General features: G+C 47.3%; 1 protein-coding gene across 2 annotated transcripts in view; it reads left to right on the plus strand.

The window, feature by feature from the left end:
- The first annotated feature begins 402 nt into the window (after nucleotides 1-402).
- The window catches only part of ZNF318 (zinc finger protein 318), a 110,768-nt gene continuing 97,338 nt past the window's right edge, over nucleotides 403-13,832 (plus strand). For both annotated transcript variants that reach the window (XM_029592860.1, XM_029592862.1), the window contains exon 1: nucleotides 403-700. In XM_029592860.1, the coding sequence (XP_029448720.1) occupies nucleotides 410-700 (291 nt within the window). In that variant the 5' untranslated portion in view covers nucleotides 403-409. The remainder of the gene's footprint in view (nucleotides 701-13,832) is intronic.

Below are 13,832 nucleotides of genomic sequence, written 5' to 3' on the forward strand. Positions count from 1 at the left end.
CAAAGTCTTCTTCTCTTCTCAATACTTCCTCTGAATTATGTGCCACAGAATTGCTACAGAATGTCTGAATTCTTGCCACAGAATTTACCCTTAAGCTGCTGCAGGAAACCTGGAGCAGTAGGCTGTTTTGTTTTTTAATCGTTCTGTATATTACTTTGGCAACATTGTCATGCCAACAAAAATGCATTGCATTTGTGGGAGGTGTATTCATTGCAACTTAACGCCCGTAACCTCCCATTCCTGCCCCAGCTTCCTCCTCTTCTCCCTCCCACCTCCGTCGGACATTTTCCCTGGCACTCATTGTAAAAGTAAAGATGGCGGCGGCGCAGCCCCCAGCCAGTCACGTGGCGCGCGGCGCCCTATGGGCTGCGTGGAAGCGGAGCGTGGCGGCACGCGGCGGCGGCCGCGCATGCGCGGTGAATGGGCCTGGCGACTGGCGGTTTGCGCAGCGGCCTCGGCGTCTCGTCAGGCCGCCTCTGTCGGCGCCATGTACCGGGTGCGCTTGGGCCGCCCGCGGGAGCGGGAGCGGAGCTCGGGCTCCAGCGGCCGGCGCTCTCCGGCTCTGTCTCCAGTCAGAGAGTCGCGGGGCCGGGAACGCGAACGCGAGCGACAGCAGTCGCCTCCGCGGCGGCGGCGCTCCCACTCCAGGCCCCGGCCCCGCATCGACTCCCCGGTCCGCAGCGGAACAGGAGGAGGGCGGGTAAGAGCAGGAGCTGGAGGCCGCTGCCGGACCGACGCCTTAGTGCCCCCCCCCCAACTGTCTCTCTTCTCTCTGCCCCCCTCCCCCGCTTTCTACTTCCCAAAGCGCTTCTAGGACTAATGCTGCCCCATCCCCCCCCCCCGGCGATTAGCGATGCCGCATTCACGCTTTCTTTACAAGTAAGGGGTGAGGGGGATCCCTGACATTCATTCTCCTGCAACCCCCCCCCCCCCCCCTTCATCTTCTCACCTGTCTCTTACCAGCCCCGGCATCCCCTCCTCTGGCTCTTAACCTCGCCACCCCATCTGCTGACCCTCCCTCTATCCCTCTGACATCCTTTAACCTGCTCCTTACCCCCCCCTCTCATCTTCTCACCTGTCTTTTACCAGCCCCGGCATCCTCTCCTCTGGCTCTTAACCTCGCCACCCCATCTGCTGACCCTCCCTCTATCCCTCTGACATCCTTTAACCTGCTCCTTACCCCCCCCCCCCCCCTCATCTTCTCACCTGTCTCTTACCAGCCCCGGCATCCTCTGCTCTGGCTCTTAACCTCGCCACCCCATCTGCTGACCCTCCCTCTATCCCTCTGACATCCTTTAACCTGCTCCTTACCCCCCCCCCCTCTCATCTTCTCACCTGTCTCTTACCAGCCCCGGCATCCCCTCCTCTGGCTCTTAACCTCGCCACCCCATCTGCTGACCCTCCCTCTATCCCTCTGACATCCTTTAACCTGCTCCTTACCCCCCCCACCCCCCTCATCTTCTCACCTGTCTCTTACCAGCCCCGGTATCCTCTCCTCTGGCTCTTAACCTCGCCACCCCCATCTGCTGACCCTCCCTCTATCCCTCTGACATCCTTTAACCTGCTCCTTACCCCCCCCACCCCCCTCATCTTCTCACCTGTCTCTTACCAGCCCCGGTATCCTCTCCTCTGGCTCTTAACCTCGCCACCCCATCTGCTGACCCTCCCTCTATCCCTCTGACATCCTTTAACCTGCTCCTTACCCCCCCCACCCCCCTCATCTTCTCACCTGTCTCTTACCAGCCCCGGTATCCTCTCCTCTGGCTCTTAACCTCGCCACCCCATCTGCTGACCCTCCCTCTATCCCTCTGACATCCTTTAACCTGCTCCTTACCCCCCCCCACCCCCCTCATCTTCTCACCTGTCTCTTACCAGCCCCGGCATCCCCTCCTCTGGCTCTTAACCTCGCCACCCCATCTGCTGACCCTCCCTCTATCCCTCTGACATCCTTTAACCTGCTCCTTACCCCCCCCCCCTCTCATCTTCTCACCTGTCTCTTACCAGCCCCGGCATCCTCTCCTCTGACTCTTAACCTCGCCACCCCATCTGCTGACCCTCCCTCTATCCCTCTGACATCCTTTAACCTGCTCCTTACCCCCCCACCCCCCTCATCTTCTCACCTGTCTCTTACCAGCCCCGGTATCCTCTCCTCTGGCTCTTAACCTCGCCACCCCATCTGCTGACCCTCCCTCTATCCCTCTGACCATCCTTTAACCTGCTCCTTACCCCCCCCCCCTCTCATCTTCTCACCTGTCTCTTACCAGCCCCGGCATCCCCTCCTCTGGCTCTTAACCTCGCCACCCCATCTGCTGACCCTCCCTCTATCCCTCTGACATCCTTTAACCTGCTCCTTACCCCCCCCACCCCCCTCATCTTCTCACCTGTCTCTTACCAGCCCCGGTATCCTCTCCTCTGGCTCTTAACCTCGCCACCCCATCTGCTGACCCTCCCTCTATCCCTCTGACATCCTTTAACCTGCTCCTTACCCCCCCCCCTCTCATCTTCTCACCTGTCTCTTACCAGCCCCGGTATCCTCTCCTCTGGCTCTTAACCTCGCCACCCCATCTGCTGACCCTCCCTCTATCCCTCTGACATCCTTTAACCTGCTCCTTACCCCCCCCCCCCCATCTTCTCACCTGTCTCTTACCAGCCCCGGTATCCTCTCCTCTGACTCTTAACCTCGCCACCCCATCTGCTGATCCTCCCTCTATCCCTCTGACATCCTTTAACTTGCCCCTTACCCCCTTCTTGCCTATCTCTTCTCACCAATCCCTATAACCGTCCCCATCTCTGTATCCTCATCTCTGCTTCTTAAACCCCACTCCTTCATCCCAGCATCATCTTTTCTGCCTCATAGGAACATAGTAATGATGGCAGCAAAGGACCAAATGGTCCATGCAGTCTGCCTAGCAAGCTTCTTACGGTTGAAACTGCCATGCTGTGCAGTTATCCCCAAACCATATGATAATCTTGATGAACCTTAATCTGACTCAGCATGGCATTTATATTCCTATTGGTGAAAGGTCAGTAGTGGAGTACTCCAAACATTTATCCTGGGATCTGTACTGTTTAATGTTCATCATTGATCTGGGAAAAGGAACAGTGAGTGAGGTGATTAAATTTGCAGATGGCTCAAAATTGTTAGAACATTGGAGTATGAGGAACTGCAGAAGAACCTTGCTAGACTGAGACACTGGTATCTAAATGGCAGATGAAACTTAACGTGGTCAAGTGTAAAGTGATGCACATAGAGAAAAATTATTCTGACTATAAGTATACAGTGTTCTTCCCTGTTAGGCATTATTACTTAGCAAAAGGAACTTGGAATTCTTCTGGACAGTTAAATCTAAATACGCAGTTGAAATCCTCAGCTTAGTGTGCAGCAGCGGTGAAAAAAGCAAGTAGAATTTTAGGAATTATTTAGAAAGGATATGCCAAATAAAACAGTATCATAAGGCTTCTGTACAGATTCATGGTGTCACTGCACCTCTTGAGTACTGTATGCAGTTCTGATCATGCCATTGTAAAAAAGATGAGAATTGTTTTAAGTGGTCGGTAAATTAGTAAGTCATTCTCAGTTACCTTCTGAAGCATATGCAGATACTCCTAACAATGAAAAATTTGGGATTTATATTGAAGAAAAGCCACTTAAATGTGGGAGGTGCTGGTGTGAAATCCTGTTGTCCTGGATATCCTGGAGGAGTATAGGGATGAAGAGTTGGATACCTTTGATGTAAATCTCATTCGGGCCGATACAGTAAAGTCCGCGGGAGAGCCGGCGAACACTAGTGCATCCCTAGCGCCTCTTTTTGGACAGGAGCGGTGGTTGTCAGCGGGTTTGACAGCCGACGCTCAATTTTGCTGGTGTCGGTTCTCAAACCCGCTGACAGCCACGGGTTCGGAAACCGGACACCGGCAAAATTGAGCGTCTGGTTTTCAAGCCGCGGACCGACTTCAGATTTATTTTTTTAAAACTTTTTGTAACTTTTGGGACCTCCGACTTAATATCTGGTGCCTGGAGAAATTAGCGCCTACCTTTGGGTAGGCGCTAATTTCTGAAAGTAAAATGTGTGGCTTGGCTGCACATTTTCCTTTCTGAATCACACGGGAATACCTAATAGGGCCATTAACACGCATTTGCATGTTGCGGGCGGTATACGGTTCAGGGGGGTTGGACGCACATTTTCGACCCCTTACTGAATAAGGGGTAACGCTAGCGCGTCGAAAACGCGCGTCCAATTGCGGGTTAACTGTATCGGCCTGATTGTAAGAGATACAATTCCACTTAAATAAAATTAGGCCTTCACAGTTACCATAAGAGATAAATACATTGTCTGCCTTTAAATGCAAAGTTAAAAACATTTAATAATATTGGTTGATATAACACATTGCTTTATGTAATTTTGCACTTTTGTTTGAAAGACTGGTTGAACAATGAATTTTAAATATTTATATTTGCTTCTATATTTATATTTCTGTCTATATGCTGCAGGGCATTGTATTTGGAATAATTTAGGACTATTTTAGGTGTCTCTTGGTTCATCATAATTAAATAATATAGCCTCATATCTTTAATTATCTTTAGGAGTTGGCTTATATATGAGTACACTATTTTTTACTTGCTTTTTTTGTTGGCTTTAGGGGTAGGTCTGACCCATGTATAACATAGAATTCTTTGGATTTTTTTATTTATGAGTTATAGATGTTGTGTCCATTAACTATAATATTTTTGAATAAGTAATATTTTAGGCCCATGTGAGCATTTCCATGTTTTTAGGATATCCAGAATGAATATGCCTGAGAGAGATTTGTATACACTTCCTCCAGCCTATGCAAATCTATCTGATGCATATTTATTGTAGATAGCCTGACAACTTGGCTGGCAGGGATGTCCTAAGAACTAAGTTGAGAATCCCAGGACTAGCTAGAGCTATTAGCCTATTTGGGGATGTATTGTGAATGCGTCAATACAAGAGAGGGTGGTTCCTGGACTTGAAAACATTTGACCATTAAGCAACAATTAAAAAAAAAGTCTGTTATCGGATTGGTCTAAACATGAAAAGTATAAGTTGGTGACTAACCAACCATTACTAGGTAAGGTTTTAGTACAGCAGTTCTCAACTGGTGTGTCGCCAAGCACCAGCTGGTGTGTTGCGGCTCCTGGTGCCCCACAGCCCCAGTTATATTTCCCTTTACCTTTTTCCTGCCCCCGCAGGCCAATCGGAAGCTTCCTCCCTTCTTCCTGCCCCTGCGGACCAATTGGAAGCCTCTTCCCTTCTTCCTGGAAGTGGGAGGAGGAAGCCACTGATTGGCCAGTGGGGCAGGAAGACGGGGGGCATCTCATAGCCCAGGGGTGGGGAGGTTTGAGGGGGGGATGGGAGTGGCAGTGTCCAGGCCTGTGGCAGCGAAGAAGCCCAACCCTGTGGCCGCCACGGGCTGGAAGTGCTGAAATTAAACACAGCAGCGAGCACAAAGAAAAGAGGCCAGCCGCGCCAGGATTTTCCACTTCCAAAGTGGCAGGGAACCGCGATAGAGTAGGGATTCCCCAAAGTGGCAGTGAGTCGCAAGCATGAAGAAGCCGGTTGCTTCAGGGATTCCCCCCCTCCCCGATGCAACAGTGAGCGCGGCAAAGCCGTGATTAAAGTAAAAGTGGCGCTCAGCCATGATGATTACAGATGGGGAAATTGGAGCTCCCAGCAGCCGTAAAAGCAGGTAGATGGGGGTCTGCGGGAGCCTAGGGATATCCCGACAGCCAGAAGAAAGGCTAGAGTGCTGTGGCACATTTTTCTAAAATAAATGTTTGCTGCTTCAGTGTGGCTGAGGAGGCAGCGGCAGCACTGGGAAATCTGCCACTGCAAAATTAAAAGGGAACACAGCATTGGGGTTCTAAGCAAAGTGTGTGTGAGACACAGAGACTGGGCAGGGAGGTGACTGGGGTGTGTGTGAGAGAGAGACTGGACAGGGAGGTGACTGTGTGTGTGTGAGAGGGAGGTGACTGTGTGTGTGTGAGCGACAGAGACTGGAGAGGGAGGTGACTGTGTGAGAGACAGAGACTGGAGAGGGAGGTGACTGTGTGAGAGACAGAGACTGGACAGGGAGGTGACTGGTGTGTGTGTGAGAGACAGAGACTGGACAGGGAGGTGACTGTGTGTGTGTGAGAGGGAGGTGACTGGGGTGTGTGTGAGAGACAGACTGGACAGGGAGGTGACTGGTGTGTGTGAGAGACAGACTGGACAGGGAGGTGACTGGTGTGTGTGTGAGAGACAGAGACTGGTCAGGGAGGTGACTGGTGTGTGTGTGAGACACACTGGACAGGGAGGTGACTGGTGTGTGTGTGAGAGACAGAGACTGGACAGGGAGGTGACTGTGTGTGTGTGAGAGGGAGGTGACTGGGGTGTGTGTGAGAGACAGAGACTGGACAGGGAGGTGACTGGTGTGTGTGAGAGACAGAGACTGGACAGGGAGGTGACTGGTGTGTGTGTGTGAGACAGAGACTGGACAGGGAGGTGACTGGTGTGTGTGTGTGAGACAGAGACTGGACAGGGAGGTGACTGGTGTGTGTGTGTGAGAGAGACTGGACAGGGAGGTGACTGGTGTGTGTGTGAGACAGAGAATGGTCATAGGGTTTAATTGGGTTGTGTGTATGTGTGAGTGACTTGTGGGCCCTAAAGAAGAGGACCGTGAGGACAGAGCTTAAGCAGCTGCTGCTGCTGCTGCTCCTGGTATGTGCTTTCAAGGGAAAGGAGTAGGAGAGTTGCTGGAGAGGATAAGCAAAGGTGGCATTTCAAGTTTATTTTTCTTGAAAGACTGCCATTTTAATTATTGAGTATTATGTGATGCCTGCTGTTTTGAAATATTTTATTATTATTTGGACATGTTACAATAATTTTTATGAGTTTTAATTATTTGACCTTATTCTGTTCATCAGCTGTTTTGAAATATTTATTAGTATAGTTTTACAATTATTTCTGAGTGTGGATCTATAGCAGCTTGGCTTGTTCTGTTTTCCTAATAAGAGGTGAATTAGTGTTTAGGACCTCATTTAATATTTGTAGTGTTGCCTTTTCATAGATAGGGTTGTTACTGTTTGAGTGTGTTCCATAATACAGATGTAACTTTGTGCGGGTTAGTTTCTGTGCATTATTGCAGATCCTAGGACTGCGTTAGGTGCTGTATTTCTCTTTCCATTTCTCCAGGTTTGCACTGTATGCAGAGTGGTTTTTTTTGGATTTCCATTCCAGTTTCTGTCTCCATATTTATAATTTGTGCTTTTTCTGTACTTGGTGAAGGTCAGTTCTGGGTGTGTGACCGAGGTGAGGTATTTTACTAGCATTTAGGTATTTGTATCATTCTTTTGTATTTTCTCAATAAGATGTGCATTAGTGGTAAATTACTGCCTTTTCATAAGGAGGGCTATTGTGCCTGGTAGTAAAGGGAGCTTGTTTTGCTTTTACTGAGATGTCATCAGAACCAGAATATCTTTTTTTTTTTGCATGGTGAGTTCTATGGGTTATGCCCTAGTTCTGCTCTGCATCCATTGTTGGAGGTCAAGGGGGTTCCTGTGGATGCAGAGTGTATGTCACATGTTCAGTGTGTCAAGCATGTGAGAACTATCTGTCAGGTGTGTCCCTGCCGAAAAAAGGTTGAGAACCACTGGTCTAGTAAATGCACAGTTGAGAGCATTTTTAGAAGTTATTCAGAAGTTTGACATATTTCAGTCAGGCTACAGTACAAAGTCTGTGCTGTGGCAATTTCAGACAGAGATACAGTGTACTTATATTATTGGATCTCTCCAGCTTTTGATCTGCTAGACTGCCAGATACTGGAGAATAGATGTTTTGCAGTGGAGATAAGAGTAGTACTACTAAAATGGATATCTTTGTATTTGACGGGCGCCAGTCAATTGAGATTAATGGAGAAACATATGTACCCAGATCATTGTCAGTATGGTTCCCATACGTATCCTCCTTGTCACCTTTTATTTAACATATTTCGCCATTCTGTTGAAAAGATAAGGCGTTATGGAATGGAGGGGCACTATTATTTAGACCAGCGATTCTCAACCGGTGTGTCGCCAAGCAGCAGCAGGTGTGTCGCGTGCTACCAGTCTGCCGCTGCTCTTCCCTCCTCTTTCTTCACTGAGCGAGAGACGGACAATCTTCCACTGCTGCCATTGCCGCCCGGGCTATCAGCACGTTCAAGCCCGGATGGGAACAGCAGCAGTGTTAGTGGTGGCTGGCAACTGCGGCTGGGCCTTTTCTTCTTCCCGCACCTGCCCCCCTGGCCCAAAACAGGAAGTGATGTACACAGAGATGTACTTTGTTTAAACATTTTGGTTGGGCTTTGGATTGGGCGCTTCGCGGGAAATTTCAGTTTCTCCCGGTTCGTTTTTTTTTCCCCTGGCAATTTTCAACGAAGTGCGTTAGTGCGCACTAATAGGCCTTACTGCGCACTAACAACCAGTTAGTGCACACTATCTCCGCGTTAGTGCGCTGTACAACGAACGAGATAGTGCACACCAGGTAGATGTTAATGCGCATTAATGCCTGTTAGTGCGCACTAACAGATTAGTTCGTGTGCACTAATAGAACTTACAGTGCACTAAAAATGTAGTAGTGTGCTGTAACTGTTAGTGCGCACTAAAATAAATGCTACTTAAAAATTAAAAAGTATCAATTCATGAGGAGTTCGTTAGCTAGAGAAACAGTGCTCACTAATTAGTATTACTGCGCACTAAGAGATATGCAGTGCGCAGTAACTCCGTTAGTGCGCACTAACACAAAATACGAATTTTTCTGAAATTTTGGCAAAAATCGCTTCGTATATCGGTGCTACTGAACCGTGACGAATTAGACAATATCGTTGACATTGTCTAATTCGTGAAAAACGAACGCACATCCCTAATGTGCAGTGGGGTGCACGGGAAGAAGAAAGAGCCATGCTGCATGAAAAAGTAACGGTGGCAGCATCAGCCCTGAGCAGTAGCATGGGTCTGGAGCAAAATAAGCAGCCAGAAATCGGCACAGGAGACAGCAGAGTTAGCCTCCCGTGGCCGATGGGATTCTTCTTTCTTGGCCTGCGGAGGCTAGAGGAGGAGGCTGCTAAGCTGCCATTTGTGCTTGGGGGTGGGGGACAGGAAGTGAGAGAGAGAAGCCAGCCAGCCTGTTTGTAAGTGAGAGAATGTATGAGTGATTGAGAGTGTGTATGTGTAACTGTGACTGAGAACCTGTATGTAAGTGAGAGCATTTGATTGAGATCATCTATGTAAGTGTGTGAGAGAGAGCATGTGTGTGTTTGAGAGAAACTAGTCAGAGAGGTGATGTGTGTGTATATAGGCGAGACAATGGAAATGACTGGAGTGTGTGTGAGAAAGTGATTATGGGAATGAAAAGCCTGTGCATGTGGCGAGAGCTAGCATAGGAGTGAGAAACCTGGGTGTGTGGGAGAGACAGCATGGGAGTGAGAAGCCTGTATATGTAAGATAGAACATGGAAGTGGGAAGCCTGTGTGTGCATGAGAGAAAGAGACTGTTCAGGAAGGTGACTGGTGTGTGTATAAGCAAAAGACTGGTCAGGAGATGTGTGAGAGATAGAAACTGGTCATGGGGGGGTAACTGGTATGTGTGTGTAAGAGAGAGAAAGTGATTATGGGAATGAGAAGCCTGTGCATGTGGAGAGTGCTAGCATAGGAGTGAGAAACGGGTGTGTGTGAGACACAGCATGGGAGTGAGAAGCCTGTATATGTAAGATAGAACATGGAAGTGGGAAGCCTGTGTGTGTGTTTGTATATTTATTTTATTTATTTAACACTTTATATACTGACATTCATGAAAAAAGAGCATATCGTATCGGTTTACAGGGAACGAAGTATTATAACATAACCTTAACAAAGAGGAGGTTAAAAGTTCCAATAAAACAAGGGAATGGAACTGGGGAGGAGGAAAGAAGAGAGGACAGATAACTCATTAACTAATTACAACCTGGAAGAACTGATCTAAGATATGGCTATTGCTACGTGGCAGTTGTTAGCCTTGATTAGGGAAGGCTTGTTTGAACAACCACGTCTTAAGGTTTTTTTTGAAAGTCAGCAGGCAGGGTTCCTGCCTAAGATCTGGAGGTATGGCATTCCAGATGGTGGGTCCAGCTATCGAAAAGGCCCGTTCTCTGGTAGTTGATAGCTGGGCAGCTTTGATAGAAGGGGCATGTAGAGATCCCCTATAGGCCTCCCTGATGGGTCTGGAAGAGAGGTGAAGTTTAAGTGGGATTTGTAGGTCGAGAGGGATCTGGTGATGAATGGTTTTATGTATGATAGTAAGAGATTTGTGAAGAATTCTGAATCCTATAGGGAGCCAATGCAGATCTCTGAGGATAGGGGTAATGTGATCTCTTCTATTGGTGTTTGTCAGGATTCTTGCAGCTGCATTTTGGAGCATCTGTAGAAGTTTAGTGGCGGATGATGGGAGGACTAGCAGAATAGCGTTGCAGTAGTCAATCTTAGAGAACAAAATGGTTTGGAGAACGGTTCTGAAGTCTTGGAAGTGCAGTAGAGGCTTGAGTCTTTTCAGTACCTGTAGTTTATAGAAGCAATCCTTTGTCGTGTGACTGATAAACTTCTTTAAGCTCAGCTGGCTGCCTATTGTGACTCCCAGATCTCTTGCATGTGTGATAAGAGTATTAGTGAGGGGTTATTGGGGGTCACAGTCGTCTGGAGAAATAAGGAGGAGTTCCGTCTTGGCAGGGTTCAGTACCAAGTTGAGGTCGGTGAGGAGGAGATTTATTGCTTGTAGACAATTTTCCCAACACTTGAGTGTTTTAGTAATGGATTCGGTAATAGGGATCAGGATTTGAACATCATCTGCAAATATGTAGAATTTGAGCTCTAGATTCGTAAGCAATTGGCAGAGGGGAAGGAGGTAAATATTGAAGAGGGTGGGAGATAGTGAGGAGCCCTGGGGAACTCCAAGAGTAGAATTGATATGTGGAGACTCTTTATTATTAACTTTGACTTTATAGCCTCTGTTGTTGAGAAAGGAGTCGAACCATCTGAGGGCAGATCCCGTTATCCCTATGTCCGATAGTCGATTTAGTAGGATTGAGTGGTTTATTGTGTCAAACGCTGCAGAAATATCGAGAAGCACTAGCAAGAAGGAGTGCCCTTTGTCTAAGCCCATGCTGAGGTGGTCAGTGAGGGAAACTAGAAGGGTTTCTGTGCTTCGCGATTTGCGGAAACCGTATTGTGAAGCATGGAGAATATTATGTTCTTCGAGATACTCCGATAGTTGTCTGTTGACCACTTTCTCCATGATCTTGGCGATGATCGGCAGGTAGGATATAGGATGGAAATTGTTGGGGCTACCGGTGTCCAGGTTTGGTTTCTTGAGTATGGGTTTGATCGTGGCCAATTTTAGAGCGTCAGGGTAGATACGTTGTGAGAGTGAACAATTGATAATCTCAGCCAGATATTTGGCAATAGATTCTGGAACCAGAAGAAGTAATTTAGCAGGGATCTGGTCGAATGGATGTGTAGAGGGCTTCATGCTCTTTAGCGTAGTTTTGATTTCCATCGTGGACGTGGGTTCAAAAAATTCCAACGAGGTTCCCGTGATTGAGAGGGGGGATGAGAGGTTGGGAGATGGAGAAGGGCTATGTGGAAGACGTGTTAGGAGGTTGGCGACTTTATTCTGGAAGAAGGATGAGAGTTCATTTGCTTTCAGTTGTGCTTGGTCATCTGCAATGGAAGTGGTGATGGTTTTGGTAAGTTCCGATACGTAGGAGAATAGTGCCTTCGCATCAAATACAAGATCGTGGATTCTGAGGGCTTAAAAATCCCTTTTGGTTCGTAAGATTGCGCTTCTGTAAAAATGTAGCGCAGTTTTATATGTAGCTAGTGTGTAGGGGCTAGGGGTCTTCCGCCATTTGTTTTCTTTTTGTCTGAGGGTTTGCTTTAATGCTCTGAGTTTATTAGAGAACCACGGTTGTTTATTTTTTTGAGTTGAATTGATTTTTCTAGTTACAAGGGGGCATAATCTGTTAGCTACTGCTTCCGTGATATTGTACCAAAAGTACGGCTGAATTAGGGTTTGATATGTCCAAGTTCTGTAATTCTTTGGTCAAGGATTTGTTGAGGGCCTCGGATGTGCAGGACTTCCTATAGTGCAGTGTAGATTGGGTGGGGTAGGGTAGGGAGCTTCCTGTCATCTTGAGGGTGGTGGTGATCAGTGAGTGGTCAGACCATGGTACTGGAAGGCATATGGGTGGTGAAGACTGTATGAAACTGGAGTTAATGAAAATGAGATCGAGCGTGTGCCCGGCTTTGTGTGTAGGTTTGTTTATAATTTGAGTGAGACCCATGGCTGACAAGGAGGTAAGGAGTGCTTCACAATTGGATGAAAGTGGGGTAGAGTCAATATGCAGATTGAAATCCCCTAAGATTATTGCAGGGGAGTCCAAATTTAAGTATTTGGCTATGATTTCAACCATAGGGGAGGCATCTGAGTCTAGAATTCCTGGAGGAGCGTATATGAGGAGGATTTGGAGCGAGCGGGATTTGAACAGACCCACCTCTATTTTGGATGCTGTCCTTGAAGGTTGCAGGGTTAGCCTCAGTTCTTTTTTGGATGCTAAAAGGAGGCCTCCGCCTCTTTTTCTTAGTCTGGGAAGTGAGTGGAAATCACATAGGTGCGTAGGGAGCTGATTTATCAAGGCTGTATCCGTTGGTTTAAGCCAGGTTTCTGTTATAGCACAGATGTCTGGTTGGAGTCGAGGAGATAGTCACTGAGGATTTGAGAGACTGTATATGAGATTCAATTGTATATTTAATTGTATATGAGAGAGAGACTGATCGGGAAGGTGACTGGTGTGCGTGTGTGTAAGAGACTGTTTGGGAGATGATTGGTGTGTGAAAGACAGAAACTGGTCATGGGGGTGTAACTGGTATATGTGTGTGTGAGAGACAGAGAGACTGGTCGTGGGCCCTAAGCAAGAGGAGCATGAGTACAGAGAGCTTCAGCCACTACTGCTTCTGGTGTGTGCTGCTGGCCTGCATGGAAGAGGAGTAGGAGAGCTGCTGGAGGGTTAAGTAAAGGTGGCTTTTTAAGTGTATTTTTCTTGATTGACTGCCATTTTAATTACTGAATATTATGTGATGTCTGCTGTTTTGAATTATTTTATTGGTGTTTGGAGAATTTTAAATTTTTATGAGTTTTTAATTGTTGGATGTTATTCTGTTCATAGCTGTTCTGAAACATTTATTCTGCTTATTAGTATAGTTTTACAATTATTTCTGTGTGGGGATCTATGGCTGCTTGCTAGTTCTGTTTTCCTAATAGGAGGTGTATTGGTGTTTAGGGCCTGATTTAATATTTGTATTGTTGCCTTTTCATAGATAGGGTTGCTCCTGTTTGAGTGTATTCCATAATGCAGGTGTAACTGTGTGCGGCAGAATGTATTTTTGTAGGGCGAGTTATACGGGGAATGTCGTAATTCTGCTTTACATCCATTATTGTGGGTCGGGGGGTTCCTGTGGATGCAGAGTGCATGTTTACATTTAGCCCTATGATGGTCACATGTTCTGTGTTTCTCGCATGTGAGAACCATCTGTCAGGTGTGTCCCGACCGAAAAAGGTTGAGAACCACTGATTTAGATGATATCCAATTAATGCCTCTAGAGACTTGGGGTGCCACTTTGGAAAAGGGCCCCATCAGTGTTTGAGAACTCAAATTAGCTATCAGCAAGCTAAAGTTGAATAGTTGTAAAACTGAGATAGATACTGGGAAGGTGGATCTTCTATGACAACTGCACCTAAATGGATTGATGATCTGTAATGTGGGCTG

The sequence above is a fragment of the Rhinatrema bivittatum genome, chromosome 3, assembly GCF_901001135.1.
Source record: "Rhinatrema bivittatum chromosome 3, aRhiBiv1.1, whole genome shotgun sequence".
NCBI classification, from domain to species: domain Eukaryota; kingdom Metazoa; phylum Chordata; class Amphibia; order Gymnophiona; family Rhinatrematidae; genus Rhinatrema; species Rhinatrema bivittatum.